Source organism: Herpailurus yagouaroundi, unplaced genomic scaffold (genome assembly GCF_014898765.1).
Source record: "Herpailurus yagouaroundi ecotype Mexico unplaced genomic scaffold, PumYag 185, whole genome shotgun sequence".
Classification (NCBI taxonomy): domain Eukaryota; kingdom Metazoa; phylum Chordata; class Mammalia; order Carnivora; family Felidae; genus Herpailurus; species Herpailurus yagouaroundi.
In genome coordinates this window covers 5,625,470-5,640,632 of record NW_024412416.1, presented here as the reverse complement: position 1 = coordinate 5,640,632, position 15,163 = coordinate 5,625,470, and the positions used below count along the sequence as shown (strand labels likewise).

The 15,163-nt window shown below is 51.4% G+C and overlaps 2 protein-coding genes across 13 annotated transcripts; one reads left to right on the top strand and one right to left on the bottom strand.

Annotated features, from left to right (window-relative positions):
• Positions 1–341: 341 nt before the first annotated feature.
• CIB1 (calcium and integrin binding 1) lies at positions 342–4,115 on the bottom strand. Its single transcript, XM_040493642.1, has 7 exons — positions 3,884–4,115; positions 3,707–3,741; positions 2,586–2,694; positions 1,301–1,451; positions 1,031–1,149; positions 866–954; positions 342–599 (listed from the first exon to the last, which is right to left on the bottom strand). Exons 1-7 carry the CDS (start codon positions 3,932–3,934, stop codon positions 578–580), a joined length of 576 nt encoding a protein of 191 aa, XP_040349576.1. The 5' UTR covers positions 3,935–4,115; the 3' UTR covers positions 342–577.
• A 141-nt stretch (positions 4,116–4,256) lies between these two features.
• Positions 4,257–13,907, top strand: GDPGP1 (GDP-D-glucose phosphorylase 1). 12 transcript variants are annotated; one of them, XM_040493631.1, is made up of 7 exons: positions 4,257–4,620; positions 4,859–4,988; positions 7,522–7,737; positions 7,852–7,962; positions 11,322–11,378; positions 11,747–11,797; positions 12,545–13,907. In XM_040493631.1, exons 6-7 carry the CDS (start codon positions 11,759–11,761, stop codon positions 13,712–13,714), a joined length of 1,209 nt encoding a protein of 402 aa, XP_040349565.1. In that variant the 5' UTR covers positions 4,257–4,620; positions 4,859–4,988; positions 7,522–7,737; positions 7,852–7,962; positions 11,322–11,378; positions 11,747–11,758; the 3' UTR covers positions 13,715–13,907. The 12 variants fall into 12 exon arrangements, with proteins under 12 accessions (XP_040349565.1, XP_040349566.1, XP_040349569.1 ...); XM_040493632.1 differs by lacking the exons at positions 7,522–7,737; positions 7,852–7,962 and adding an exon at positions 9,199–9,370 and having other exon boundaries at positions 4,859–4,934; XM_040493635.1 differs by lacking the exon at positions 7,522–7,737 and having other exon boundaries at positions 4,859–4,934.
• The last annotated feature ends 1,256 nt before the right edge of the window (positions 13,908–15,163 follow it).

Below are 15,163 nucleotides of genomic sequence, written 5' to 3'. Positions count from 1 at the left end.
CTCTTGCCCCTTTAAAAAACTTTTTTTTCATGTCTGTTTATTTTTGAGAGAGAGAGAGCAGAGGAGGGGCAGAGAGAGAGGGAGACAAAATCTGAAGCAGGCTCCAGGCTCTGCACAGAGCCCGATGTGGGGCTTGAACCCACGAAATGCGAGAGCCCGACGTGGGGCTTGAACCCATGAAATGCGAGATCGTGACCTGAGCTGAAGTCGAAAGCTCAACCGACTGAGCCACCCAGCACCCCCCCCAATGGCCCTTTAAATCCTGTTGTTCCCAGTATGACCAAAGGTTCCTGGAAGTCCAGTCCTGTCCCATACCTGTGTTTCTAGTATCACGCAAAGGGTCAAAACATCTACACCTTTATTATAGATTAGTAGAACACAAATAGAGCGATGACAGTGACAGGAGAGGCCCCGCCATGGAGGGCCTTCCCCTGCCTGGAGCAGGACTTCACAGTGCCAGCTCTGGGCTAGGCCAGCTCAGCCGGCCCTGGCAACACAGGCATGACCTCGGCCACAGCTCAGCAGTGGAAAGGCTCTTGGGCAGGGTGCTTGCTGGGACACATGGCTGTGGCTCCTGTCACAGGACAATCTTAAAGGAGCTGAACAAGAGAAAAGTGGCTCGGGTTTTCTGCTGGAAGAGGAGGGGAGACACTAACCCCAAACTTACCCACATCTTCCCTAAGACCCTTTGGAACGGGCTGACCCACGTCTGTCCGTCCCCTTTGGAAGAGCTGCCCTGAGACGCTGAGAGGAACTGGGGCCTTCTCAGCCCGGCTGCCACCTCCCATCCCAACATCCCAGGCCCAGCTGCAGCAGGCGGGGACCCAGGGGTAACCAGAACGCAGGCAGACCATGACCCTCATACCTGGCGAAGTCTGGTGAGCGGGAGATGACGTGCTGGAACTCTGAGAGGTTGATGGTGCCATCCCGATCGATGTCGGACTCTTCCAGGATCTGGGAAAGGACAGCTTCAGGCCAAGTCCTAGCCCTCCCCTCCCGTTCCCTGGCCCGGCCCGGCCCGGCTACTCACGTTGTCAATGAGTTGTTTCATCTCTGAAGCACTAAGCTGCGTGTCCTCGCCCGGGCCCGTGAGGCAGTTCACGAGCTGGCTCAGGTCTTCTCGGTTCAGGGTTCCATCATCATCGAAGTCTATGGACAGACGCAGGAAGCCAGAAAGAATGTGGTCAGTGTGAGTTCCAAGGCTCCACAGAGACCCCCAGCTCCCGGGCAGGAACACCACCACCAGGACCGTGTGGGAGCAGGCCGTGTCAGGCCATGCCAGGCTGCTCCTGGCCCTCACCGAAGATGCGGAAGGCATAGTGGGACTTGAGGTCTGGAGTCGCTGTGTCACTGAACACACTAAGGAGGTCCAGGAAGTCCTCGAAGCTCAGGCTGTCCCTCGCTGGCGATGTGGAGAAGACTCTGCAGATTCGCTCCTTGAAGGGGTTGGCCTAGGCAAGAGAGCCTTCTGTGAACACCATGGGATGTAGCCCAGGTCACACACTCCTCAAACCCTGCCAGGAACTGGAGGGAGCAGGTCACGGTACCATGAGCTTGGGCTCACAGGAGAGCATGCTCAGTGTTTTGGGACCAGCATGGAGGGTGGGAGAGAGAGCCAACTGACTGAGGAAGGGACAGGGACGGCTGTAACCGAGTCAGTTTGACCCAACAGCAGGCCTAGGGGCAGAGAAGGAAGATGAAAGCATCCTAAGCAGAGAACAAGATGGGCTGGTTACTATAAAACACGTTTACTTGAACACTCACTGTGTTATAGGCACCAGGCCAGGCCCTTTGCCTAAAAATTTTCACAGCAACCCTGTGGAGAGGCATTTGGCCTCTGGAATAGAGCTTCTCAAACCTTAATACAGTAACTTAACTCCTTTTATTTATTTATTATTATTTTTAGGCTTATTTATCTTGAGAGAGACAGACAGACAGACAAAACTAGAACAGGGGAGGGACAGAGAGAGAGAGGGAGAGAGAGAGAGAATCCCAAGCAGGCTCTGCACTGTCAGGACAGAGCCCGATGCAGGGCTTGAACTCACAAATTGTGAGATGACCTGAGCCAAAATCAAGAGGGGACGCTAAACCAACTGAGCCACCCAGGCGCCCCTCAACTCCTTTTAAAGGACAAAACTTAGGGGTGCCTGGGTGGCTGAGTTGGTTAAGTGGCCAACTTCGGCCCAGGTCATGATCTCACAGTCCATGGGTTCGAGCCCCGCATCAGGTTCTGTGCTGACAGCTCAGAGGCTGGAGCCTGCTTTGGATTCTGTGACTTGCTCTCTCTCTGCACCCCCCCCCACCCCCCTGCCCCGCTCATACTCTGTCTCTCTCTCAAAAATGAATAAACATTAAAAAATAATAAAATTAAAAAATATAATAAAGGACAAAACTTACTTGACTCTCCAATAATATGTCCAAGAATCCCAGTTTGAAAAACACCATTCCAGTTAATTCCACTGGGTGATTTTGATAAAGCCCTTGTCCCCAGGAAATTGGGACTAAATGGAGGAAAGACCAGAATGGGGGACTAGTGACCACATGATCTCAAGATGAATAGCAGAGGCAGGGTGGGGGACTGGCACCTTGAGCTCTGGAAGGCTGAGGATCTGCTCCAAGGACACTCGTGTGTGCAGTGACTCCTCCGTGCTCCGGTGCTCCTGAGGAAGCAGCTCACAAAACCGCCTGTGGGCTCTGGCAGAAGGAGAGGAACCTGTTGGCAAACCTTCCTGTGTGTATCACATCCCCACTCCTTGCCTTGCTACCCATTATAAACCAGGTGACAAGCTAAGCCACATACACAGAGCTTCTCAGCCATCAGGCATAAGCCAAAGGGAGATATGTCACAAGACTACAGGCTGGGAGTCCATTCATGCAATGGGTATTTACTGAGGGCCTACTGTGTGCCAGGCACTGTACTGGGACTGGCTCTAGAGCTCCCAGAGGGATGGTGAGGGTGCAGAAGGAGCCAGCAGTTGGCCCTGAAAAATAGTGAGAAAAGAGTAAAGACGAAACCTCACTTTCATTTCACTCCAGGGATCTCCAGCTCCTCAAAGCCTTCCATTTTAGCAGCTACCTAAACGATCTCTTCCTCCGCCCCCAGCTCCTTCCCACTGGGATTATTTTTTGCCAAGAGAAGCCAAGGAATCGCCTCACTCAAGTGCCTTCACCACAAAAAGCTGACACACGGCTTGGAAGGGGTTTCCAGCCCGAATTCAAATCCTCTCACTTGGAGCGTACTCTTAGTCAAGTAAACAAACTTTTCGGAAACCTGATTCATTGTCCCCGCACCTCCCTCCTAAGGATTGAATTAGGTAATATAGGCAAGCACTTCGCACAGTTGCTGGCGCACGACGAGTGCTCAGTAAGCGTTAACGGTTACTGTATATATTCAGGTCAAGTTACGAGGGGCCGGGCTCCCGGTAGGCGAAGTCCGCCGAGCCCCCGCCGGGCTGGGGCAGGAAGTTCGATAACGCAGGAGCCAGGGAGCGCAGGCCCCGGAGCGCCCAGCCCGGGCGGAGGCTTCGAGGTGGCTCTGCGGTGCACATCGGGGCCCCCCGAGCCGGCGGGTAGGGCTCGCGGCCGGGGCGCGGGCACCTGCTCGGTCGCGGGCCCCGTCCCTCCCCCTGGGGGACCCTTTGTTAAACAGAGCCCCCCGAAGTCGCCTCTAGAAGATCCGGGAGCTGAGGTTCGAGACGGCACTTACAGGAGGATCTCCTGCTTGGTCAGGAACGTCAAGTCCTGGAAAGCAAAACGGGAGGGGTTCAGCGGGCCTCCCGGAGGCCGCGCCCGCCCTACCGCCCGCCCCGGGACCCAGCCCCGGGACCCCGCTCCGCAGCGCAGGCCCGCGCGCAAACTCCCCGGGGACCGGCGTTCCGCGCACCTGGTACTCGGCCAGCAGCTCCTTGGACAGGCGACTGCCCGAGCCCCCCATCGCCGCGCCGCACGCAGAACTCCGCCAACTCGTCTCGGGGCGCCGGCAACTTTTTCACTTCCGCCCTCGGGCCGCGTCACCGCCCCGTTCCCGCGGCAACCGCTCCTGGGGCCACCGCCCCCGGGCCCGCCCCCTCCTTAAAGCGCCCAGGCGCTCCCGGCCGGGTTCAGCGGGCCCGCTTCGGGAGGTCCGCGGCTAGCTGGAGGCGGGGCCCGGAGCGGGGCCGGACGCTCCGGGGGCGGAGCCCAGCCCGCACGGCCCCGCCTCTGAAGCGGACGGGGCGGGGCCCGCCGCGCGCGGGCGTGCAGACTGCGCATGCGTTCGACACGCCACTGCCCCGCCATGGCTGGGATAGGAGCTTGCGGCGAGTGTCGCGTTGCGTCCGGTTCGACTGCAGTCGGTGATGGCGGAGGCTTTGGGTGCGGTCCGGTAGGGGCATCAGGGAAGTACCTGGTGCCTGGATATCCGGGAAGCCTCGAGAATCGCTACGTGGCCGAAGGCTGCCGGCCAAGCATCCGCTCGGCGAGGGCTTTTTCATTCAGCTCGTACCACTGTGCCCTCGCCGCACGTGTTGCAGCCCGCATGCCACCTCCAGAAATCACAAAACCTTGCGGCCAACTGAGGGTGTACGCAGAGTGCCGGGAGCCGTGCTTAGAGATCTTCGATTTTCACAAGGGCCCTGCAGGGTAGGTTCCCATTTTACAAATGGGGAGAACAGATCCGGTGCGGGGGGGGGGGGTGGGGGTCCGTGACTTGTCTAAGCTCCATTTTGAAAGAGGTCACCCCAGTCTAAGCCTCTTTTCACGGCTCTCCATGGCCATACTGCTTACTCCAGCCGACGTGCTCTCTTCTGACCCACGTCGCTTCCAGAGGCGGTAAGGACCGAGGGTGACCTGTTTGCTCTTGTCCCCTCTCAATCTCTAGGAAAACGCTTGGCAGGTAGAAAGCTTCAACGAATTGGATGCATGCATGCATGAACGAACCTACACTAGTCCAGAAGGTGAGGATTACAGGTTCCTGAGAGGAGGAGGTGGGAGTTTTCAGCTTTATTGAGGTATACTTGACACACTTGTTGGAATTCGTTCTTGACTCTCCTGATTTATTCTGCTTGCTGATCTTTGTGAAGTCTAAGCCTGATCATGTTGATTTCAGCTTAAAACTAATGATTAAAAACCAGTCTAGGACCCTCTGAAATCTGACTTCAGCCTCTGTCCCTTTCTCTTGGCTTTCTGGGCTCTCAGTTCCTCTTCCATCTTAGCCTCAGGGAAGCCTTTCCTGCTTCCCTAGACTAGGTTAGGAATCTTATACTTACAGAATCCCCAGTGCAGTTTATGTTGACTTGGCTTACTTGTCTGTAAGCCCCGTGAAGAGCTAAGAGAATTGGGATCTACAGGATCTGAGAGGTGGCAGTTGTTGAGTAAATGTTGCTGAGTGACTTCCCCTGAATAAGGCCTTCTTCTATCTGAGAGTGACTTTAGTAAGACTCACTATATCAGCATGTGAGTCCCACCGTTGTGGAAATGTTCTCTTCCAAGAAGCAGGGCTGCAGAGCAGTGAGAACACCAAAACCAGTCGAGGTGAGTGGAGTGTAGCCCAGTCCCAACCTGATCATCCTGACAGTAGGCTGGCTCTTCCTGTGCAAGAAAGGATTTTTCGGGCACCTAGGTGGCTCAGTCCATTAAGCGTCCGACTTCAATTCAGGTCATGCTCTCGCAGTCTGTGAGTTCGAGCCCTGCGTTGGGCTCTGTGCTGACAGCTCAGAACCTGGAGTGCTCTTCGGATTCTGTGTCTCCCTCCATCTCTGCCCCTCTCCCACTCATGCTCTGTCTCTCTCTCTTTCTCTCTCTCTCTCTCTCTCTCTCTGTATCTCAAAAATGAATAAACGTTGAAAAAAATTAAAAAAAAAAAGGATTCAGGGGCGCCTGGGTGGCGCAGTCGGTTAAGCGTCCAACTTCAGCCAGGTCACGATCTCGCGGTCCGCGAGTTCGAGCCCCGCGTCAGGCTCTGGGCTGATGGCTCAGAGCCTGGAGCCTGTTTCCGATTCTGTGTCTCCCTCTCTCTCTGCCCCTCCCCCATTCATGCTCTGTCTCTCTCTGTCCCAAAAATAAATAAATGTTGGAAAAAAAAAATTAAAAAAAAAAAAAAAAAGGATTCATCTTTGGGTAGTAAAAGGATAGACAGGAAACAGGAAGCTGTCATAGTGTCTCCTGTACTAGACTGAGGGGAGGGAGCACTGGCCAGCCAAGGCCAGTCCCTGGACTTCATGGTGAGACTATCTCTTCACAGTGAAGATGTGGAAATAGGCCCTGTGCCGTGGTGACCATCAGTGACATAGATCTCCCAGCCACCTCACTTGGTGCTAAGCCCTTCTTTGAACAGCCTTCTGATTATAATGTTGCTTCCTGGTACATTTTTATATAGAGGAGGGACTATACTGATTAGCCAATATGAACATTTTGTGCCGTTTGGCACGTTTCTCATTGTAAGTTATTAAATAGGCGTTCTGAGCCTGGTCAGCATACCGTCCTGCCTTGCCTGATCAACTCTTGAAACAGTGTAAAACCTGAGTTGCTGATAATGCTTTTAACAATAGCTTCTAGGGGCGCCTGGGTGGCTCGGTTGAAAGTCCGACTTCTTGGCTCAGCTCATGATCTCGTGGTTCGTGAGTTCAAGCCCCACATTGGGCTTGCTACCATCAGCCTGTCAGTGAGGAACCCAGTTTGGATCCTCGTCCCCCTGTCTCTCTGCCCTTCCCCTGCTTGCACACGCATACGTGCTCTCTCTCTCTCTGTCTCTCTCAAAATATAAATTTTTTAAAAAGTAGCTTCTAGTGTTTCCTGTGAAATTATTTTATTTATTTACTTATTTATGAGAGAGAAAGAATCTTTTTTTAAACAATTTTTATATGTTTTATTTATTTTTGAGAGAAAGAGAGAGCACAAGTGGGGGAGGGGCAGAGGGAGAGGGAGACACAGAATCCGAAGCAGGCCCCAGGCTCTGAGCTGTCAGCACAGAGCCCGACATGGGGCTTGAACTCACAAACCGTGAGATCATGACCTGAGCCCAAGTCAGATGCTTAACTGACTGAGCCACCCAGGCGCCCCAAGAAAGAGACAATCTTAAGCTCCACACCCAGCACGGAGACCGATGCAGGGCTGGATCTCATGACCTTGGGATCATGACCTGAGCTGAACCACCAGGCTCCCTTAGTTGAATCTTTTTTTTTTTTTTTAAAGTTATTTTCAGGGGCGCCTGGGTGGCTCAGTCGGTTGGGCATCCGACTTCAGCTCAGGTCATGATCTCACAGTCCGTGCATTCCGGCCCCACGTCGGGCTCCGTGCTGACAGCTCGGAGCCTGGAGCCTGCTTCAGATTCTGTGTTTCCCTCTGTCTCTGTCCCTACCCTGCTCATGCTCTGTCTCTAAATTTAAAAAAAAATTTTTTTTTATTTTAAAGTTATGTTCGTAACTACTAACTCATGGATTTGAATTCCATTTTTTTGTTGTTGTGGTTGTGGTTGTTTTCCAGGACATTTATTTCCCTGCTTATAATACTATTTCTTTCTTCCTATTTCCCTTGGGACATTAGATAGGATGGCCACACAAGCTTTCTCTGAGGCAGTGACATTTGATCTGAGACCTGAAAAAGCCAGCCATGTGAAGAAAATCTGGGAAAAGTGTGTTGTAGGCAGGAAGCACAGAAGACACCAAGGCCCTGAGCAGGAACAAGTCCAGTAAGAGTGAAGAGCAGAGAGAGGTGTGAAAGAGAGAGGCACAGCTAAGGTTTGAGAGCCCAGAGCCCGCGGTGAGGAAATGGACTTCATTCTCAGGGCTCAAGGTCACATTCCTAGTGAATGCTAGGGCTGGAATTCAAGCACCTCATCAGCCTGTAAAACCTAATCTCTCACCTTTGTCCTAGGATGATACCCACCTCACAGACTCGTCCAGGTCACTAGAGAAAACTTAGAACGTGCCTGGCGCAAGATAGACGTGCAACCGGTGTCCCCTTTCTCCTGGTTTTCTTATAAAGGTTTGATCCTGTCACACGCTCACTACTAATTGATCACTCTAAATTATTTTTCTTTATTCGTCCATAATGCTTTTTGTCTACTGGTTCACTTTAGTATAAATATGACCAAATGCATTTTCTATTGATTCAACTGATCAGTATATCTTTACTTGTATTTTTAGCCCTCTGGTGTCATCTTAGCCGTGGGTCCTTTGTCCTAGCCCCTGGCTTTACATGTTATTCCGAATTTGTATCTCGCCCACACCTTACCCTTGACCTCCAGGTTTGACTGTCAGCTGTCTACACCATGTCTCGGATGCCCAGGTTCCTCCTGGGCTCCTCCTCTTCAGTCCTCCCGTTTTCTAATCAGCCTGTGCCCACCCCCCACCCCACCATCAGCTCCACCAGCTCTGTAAATGCCACTGCAGTGTACCTTGTCCCTGAAGCTAGGTCCCTCCTACGTCTTCCCCGTGCCTCAGTGCTCCTAGCCAGCCTGTCCGCGGGCCCTGTTGGTTGGGCCCTGCAGGCAGGGCCCACGTCCCCTGCTCCTCTCCATCTGTTGCCACCTGTGCCAGCCAGTCTGCCTCTTCGCCCACCTGGCCGTCAGAGTCGCCTCCCGAATGGTCCCCTTCCACTTTGCTCCCCTGCATCCACTTCCCCCACAGCATTTGGGAAAAAGGTTTATAAAGTATCAGATGGTCCTTCTGCCTAGAACCTCCCAGGGATTTCTTTTTCCATTTAGAATAAAACCCAAGCTCCTGACCATGATGCATAAGGCCCTACAGCTAATCTGGCCCCTGCCTTCCTCTCCAGCCTCATTCCACCACCACCACCACCACCACCACCACCACCTGTTGGCCATGTTCTAGTTAATAGTGGCTTCCTTTCTGCTCTTGAATAGACCAAGCACCTGCCTGACTCAGGACCTTGGACTTGCTATTTCCTTTCCTAGAATACACTTTCCTCGACTCTTCATTGCAGGGTTTTTCTCATTCTACGTGTCTTCACTCTGCTGTCACCTCAAAGAGCTGAGCCCTGTCCTATTATTGAAGTCCGATGCCCTGATCCCACCTTTTGGTTACCGTCTCTTGTATCATGTTTATTTCCCACAGAATACTATCACCGTGTTCATTTTGCTTGTTGTCTGACTCTACCACAGGATATAAATTCTATGACAATAGGGACCCTTTTTACCTTATTTGCTCCTATGTCCTCATTGCCTCATATGTAGCAGTTACTTTTTTTTTTTTTTTTTAGGTAGGCTTCAAGCCCAGCGTGCAGCCCAACACTGGGCTTGAACTCAGGACCCTGAGATCAAGACCTGAGCTGAGATCAAGAGTTGGACACTTAACCAGCTGAGCCGCTCAGGTGCCCCTGTAGTGGTTACTTTAAATAGTTGGATTTTGTGGCTCAGCTGAACATGGAGGAGGTGCGTGGAAGAGGTGCCCCCAGAATATCGGGAGTGGATGTGAGGTGGCCGTTGACCCTGAATAAATGAATGAAGGAGAGAGTAAGCGAATAGTCTTAAGTATAGCTCAAATAAATAGCAAAGTGTTGGATTTCTTAAATCTCTTCTGAGACTCACTTAAAATTATTTTTAATTGTGGCAAAATATGCATAAAATTTCACATCTTGACTTTTTTTAATGTTTGTTTTTTTTTTTTAATTTCTATTTTTGAGAGAGAGAGAGACAGAGTGCAAGCAAGGGAGGGGCAGAGAGAGAGGGAGACAGGATCCGAAGCAGACTCTAGGCTCTGAGCTGTCAGCACAGAGCCTGATGCGGGGCTCTAACCCATGAACCCTGAGATCATGACCTGAGCCAAAGTCAGACACTCAACCGACTGAGCCCCACAGGTGCCCCGATGTCGTAACTGTTTCTAAGTGTATCGTACGGTAGTGTTAAATGTACCACATTATTGATTCTTTTCATCTTGCAACAGTGAAACTCTGTACCATTAAACAACAAAAAACTCCCTCTTCCCTCTCCCGGCCCCTGACAGCCACCATTCTACTTTCTGTCTCTCTGAATTTGACTGCTCTCAGTACTTAATATAGATGGGATCATATGGTAGTGTTCATCCTTTTATTCCTGGCTTATTTCACTGAACATGACGTCCTCCAGGTTCATCCATGTTGTGACGTGTGCCAGCATTTCCTTCCTTTGTAAGACTCAATAATCCTCCACTGTGTGAATGTACCACATTTTGTTTAGCCTTTCATCTGTCAACGGACACTTGGGTGGTTTCTGCCTTTGGCTGCTGTGAAAAATGCTGCTATGAACACAGGTGTACAAATGTCTGTTTGAGCCTCTACTTTGAGTTGTAATCTCTACACTCAATGTGGGGCTCAAACTTACAACCCCAGGATCAAGAATCACATGCTCCAGGGGCACCTGGGTGGTGTTTGACTTGGGCTCAGGTCGTGATCTCATGGTTCGTGAATTGGAGGCCCATTTAGGGTCCTTTGTCCCCCTCCCTCTCTGCCCCTGCCCCGCTCATTCTCTCTTTCAAAAATAAATTAAAACGGGGACGCCTGGGTGGCTCAGTCGGTTGAGTGTCCGACTTCGGCTCAGCTCATGATCTTGTGGTCCATGAGTTTGAACCCCTCATCGGGCTCTGTGCTGACAGGTCAGAGCCTGGAGCCTGCTTCAGATTGTGTCTCCCTCTCTCTCTGCCCCTCCCCTGCTCATGCGCTCTCTCTATCTTTTGCTCTCTCTCTCTCTCTCTCCTCTCAAATAAATAAACATTAAAGAAAAAAATTTTAATGGAAATTGTTTTAAAAAATTAAAAAAAAAAGATTTGTTATTGTGGTGGGAGGCCTGGGTGGCTCAGTTGGTTAACCTTCTGACTCTTAATTTCACCTCAGGTCATGATCTCACGGTTCATGGGTTCTAGCCTCATTTCAGGCTCTGCTATGTTTCTCTCTCTCAAAGTAATCAACTTAAGAAAAAAAAAGACGTTATTGTGGTAACAGCATAAGATTTACCATCTTAACCATTTCTTTTTTTTTTTTTAATTGTCAACTTGGCTGACATACAGTGTGTAAAGTGTGCTCTTGGTTTCTGGGGTAGATTTCAATTTTCTCATCTACAAAATTGAAATTCTAGACCTATTAAGCTTGACCTTTTTTTTAAGTTTATTTATTTATTTTGAGAGAGAGAGAGAGTGCACGTGTGCATCTGTGAGCAGGAGAAGGGCAGAGAGAGAATCCCAAGCAGGTTCTCTGCATCAGCTCAGAGCCCTTGAACTGTGAGATCATGACCTGAGCCGCAATCAGGAGTCAGACACCTGACTGAGCCACCCTGGCGCCCCTGAACTAGACCTTTGGTATGTGATTTTGTATGTTTTTTAATGTTTCCTTTCTGTTTCATTAATATGAAGTTTCTGGACCGGAAGAGCTGAGGAAGCCCAAACTTGAGCTGAAGCAACTCTACTGAGGTAAGCCTCCTTGTGAGGTCCTGTCTGAGCCAACAGCAGGCCCTTCTCCTGGACACCTGGGTCCACAGGGCTCCAAGGGCCGCGTGGGATATGGGAGACAACCATGCATTTCCCCCTTGAAGAATCAACCCTGGTGCTTACGCACGTCCACACCCAAATGGCTGTCTCTACGTGGCCATTTGGAATCACTACTGAACAGTGGAAAGGCTGTTCTTGTAAAAGGAGTGGTCAGCTTTGAAACCTTGGCCATTCTTATACAAAAGAATGCTGTTTCAGTTTTCTCTAGGGCCCTTTGATAATGTATCAAAAGCCTGAGCCATGCACTGGCCTACTCTGACCCAGTAGTTTATTGTGATTTTATCTTAAAGGAAAATAAAAACATGTCTGGAAACAGATACACAGGATGTTCGTTGCAACAGGTATGAAATTAGCAACAACCTATATGTATAATTAAGATTGGTTAAAAATCGAAGTTCATCTATATATGAAAATAAGGCTGAATGTAAATGGTGATTTTTTCCCCCCAGGTGTTGGAATCAAGTGTTGTATTTTAGCTCTGTTTGCTTCTCTACTCAAGAAAGTTGACAAGACGCTTGGGTGGCTGAGTCAGTTAACATCTGACTCTTGATCTCAGGGTCATGAGTCCAACTCCCACATTGGGACTTGAAAGAGAGAAAGAGAGCCCAGGTTGTGCCTTGTGACTGCCACTTGGGTGGCTCAGTTGGTTAAGCCTCCTACATAGGGTCAGGTCATGATCTCGCAGTTTGTGAGTTAAGAGCCCCACGTCAGGCTCTGTGCTCAGAGCCTGGAGCCTGCTTCGGGTTCTGTGTCTCTCTCTCTCTCTCTTGGCCCCTCCCTTACTCACACTCTGTCTCTCTCTCTCAAAAATAAAAAACAAAAGAAACATAAAGAAAGGGGGGGAGGGAGAAAGTTTATTCAATATACGTAACTTTTAGAAAAGAACATGTATATTTTAATGCAGCAAAAATGAATGCTAACGTGTAGGCGATGGAATCATGAGTGATTTCGTGTTTTCGACATCTTTTCCCAAAGGCATCTATTAGTTTTGTAATCAGAACAAAAAGTGAAATTTCTTTGAAAATAAAAATACAATCTCTGGAGATGGGTTAGCATCATGTATCTTTCACCTCTTATGACTGTTACAGGTCAGCCCCATGGCTGTTCCACACGATTCACACGAGACTTCCTATTTGCTGCCTCCAAACAGTAAGGACTGGGAAGGGCATGGCATTCCTGACTTTGTCTACGGGCAGGAGGAGCTGGTGCTGGAAGGGATTCGGTGGCCGAGGGACGCGCCCGGCCTCCCGGAGGACTCCGTACCACCGTCTCGCTTCGACTCTGTGCTCTGCCTTGCCTGGAGGCAGCGGGTGGAGCTGGGGCTGTTCCGCTACCGCCTGGGGGAGCTGCAGACCCAAACCCTCCCCGGTGCCGTGGGTTTTGTGGCTCAGCTGAACGTGGAGCGAGGTGCGCAGAGGAGGCGCCCCCAGAGCATCAGTAGTGTGAAGCAGGCGTTTGACCCTGCACTGTTTAACTTCAACAAGATCCGGCCAGGAGAAGTCCTCTTCCGTCTGCTCCGGGAGCCCAATCTGCCAGGCGCTCTCCAGCAAGAGGACATCCTCGTAATGATCAATGTCAGCCCCTTGGAGTGGGGCCACGTGCTGCTGGTGCCCGAGCCCACCCGTGGGCTTCCCCAGCGCCTGCTGCCCGGTGCGCTGCGGGCCGGGGTCGAGGCTGTGCTGCTGAGCTCACACCCAGGCTTCCGTGTCGGCTTCAACAGCCTGGGTGGCTTGGCCTCAGTGAACCACCTCCACCTGCACGGGTATTACCTGGCCCACAGACTGCCTGTGGAGGGAGCACCGAGCGAGCCCCTGGACCCCGGGGGGCATCTGCACCTCCTCCAGGCCGTCCCAGCGCCCGGCTTCCTCTTTTACACTAGCGGGCCGGGGCCTGACTTGGAAGCCTTGATAGGCAGGGTATGTCGGGCCACCGACTATCTGACTGACCGCGAGATCGCCCATAATTTGTTTGTGACCCGGGGGGCCCCACCTGGAAAGACATCACCCTCCTCGGCTCTCACGGGGGTCCGAGTGATTCTGTGGGCCCGGAAGTCCAGTTTTGGGGTAAAGGAAGGCGAGGCGTTCAATGTTGCCCTCTGTGAGCTGGCCGGGCACCTCCCTGTCAAGACGTCCCAGGATTTCAGCAGTCTGACAGAGGCGGCTGCTCTGGCCCTCATTCAAGACTGTCTGCTGCCCCCCGCCCAGGCAGAAGAGGTCCAGGCAGCGCTAGTGGCCTTGATAGCCCAGGACGAGCAGTAATCCTTCCGGAAGTATTCATTTTCTACCCGGTCTAACTCCCTTTCCAGAAAGCCGTCCACAGGGTCCACAGGGGTCGTTTGGGCATTTCTGTGACTGCCTTCTTACCTGTCTCAGCCTAAGGGGACGGGTAAAGAATTGACAAGTGGCCTCTTTAAAGAGAAGAAACGTTAGAATAGATCGAACAAATGAGCCTTCGTGCATGGATCTGCTTCTCACCTTCCGTCTTGGACAAGCTTCAGGGATGTCAAACCGGTCACTGAGAAGGGAGTATGCGCAAGAGTTCCGTACTCCTGACTTTGTATCTGGACTTTTCCCTTCCGCTCACGTCTTGGCAGAGTGATAGTTCATGTGCCTCTGGCACTGTGCCCCCGTTTCCTCTGCTCTCGCCTCTCTGCTTATTCTCCCGTCGCCCACCCCCCACCGGTTATCATTTCTTCATCCCTCCGTCTGTTCGGCCCTGCTTACAGCACCTTCCCCTCCCAGGCCACCCTTGAATTTTCCTCCAGCCCTCAGCCCTGAGTTGAATATTCCTCATCTACATCGTAAGTTGTCCTCACAACTTGAGTACCGCCATTTAACACTTAACAGATGAGGAGCTGGAGGCTGACGGGTTTTGCAACTTGCCCAAGTTGCCCAAGGCCAGATAGCTCTCCAGTAGTGGAGCGGGGACTGTAGCACGGGCGGTCAGGTGCCAGAAGCCCGGGTTGTGCCCTTGTGACTGCCTCTGTAGGCAGCTGCTCCCTTAATGGTGTCGTCCTTAACAGTTGACAGGCGCTGAGCTGGGGTTCACGTCCCTGGATAGTTGGCTTCCTCTGTTCAGGCCTGTATGAAGCTTTTGCGTAGAACTTTAGGTGTTTTATGTCCCAAAAGATGTTATAAAGTCTCATCGAGATAAGGCAGAATATGTACAAGTAAAAGTTCGTAAGAAGAACAGTTTAGGGGCGCCTAGGGGGCTCAGTTAAGCGTCTGACTTCAGCTCAAGTCATGATCTCGCAGTTCATGAGTTTGAGCCCCGCGTAGAGCTATGTGCCGACAGCTGGGAGCCTAGACCCTGCTTCAGATTTTGTGTCTCCCACTCTCCCTCCCCTGCTCATTCTCTCTCTCTCTCTCAAAAATAAATAAACATTATGGGGCGCCTGGGTGGTGCAGTCGGTTAAGCGTCCGACTTCAGCCAGGTCACGATCTCGCGGTCCGTGAGTTCGAGCCCCGCGTCGGGCTCTGGGCTGATGGCTCAGAGCCTGGAGCCTGTTTCCGATTCTGTGCCTCCCTCTCTCTCTGCCCCTCCCCCGTTCATGCTCTGTCTCTCTCTGTCCCAAAAATAAATAAAACGTTGAAAAAAAAATTTTTTTTTTAAATAAATAAATAAATAAACATTAAAAAAAATTTTTTTAGGGGCGCCTGGGTGGCCTAGTTGGTTAAGCATCTGACTTCAGCTCAGGTCATGACCTC

What these genes read in the sequence shown, in the direction of transcription:
- CIB1 (XM_040493642.1), bottom strand. Translation starts at nt 3,934, where the DNA reads ATGGGGGGCTCGGGCAGTCGCCTGTCCAAGGAGCTGCTGGCCGAGTAC. An exon ending in ACCAAGCAGGAGATCCTCCT is followed by an intron (nt 2,695 to 3,706) that starts GTAAGTGCCGTC and finishes TCCTTCTGCCAG; the next exon opens with AGCCCACAGGCGGTTTTGTG. An exon ending in TCAGCCTTCCAGAGCTCAAG is followed by an intron (nt 1,452 to 2,585) that starts GTGCCAGTCCCC and finishes TCTCTTGCCTAG; the next exon opens with GCCAACCCCTTCAAGGAGCG.
- GDPGP1 (XM_040493634.1), top strand. Translation starts at nt 11,759, where the DNA reads ATGTCTGGAAACAGATACACAGGATGTTCGTTGCAACAG. An exon ending in CAGGATGTTCGTTGCAACAG is followed by an intron (nt 11,798 to 12,544) that starts GTATGAAATTAG and finishes TGACTGTTACAG; the next exon opens with GTCAGCCCCATGGCTGTTCC.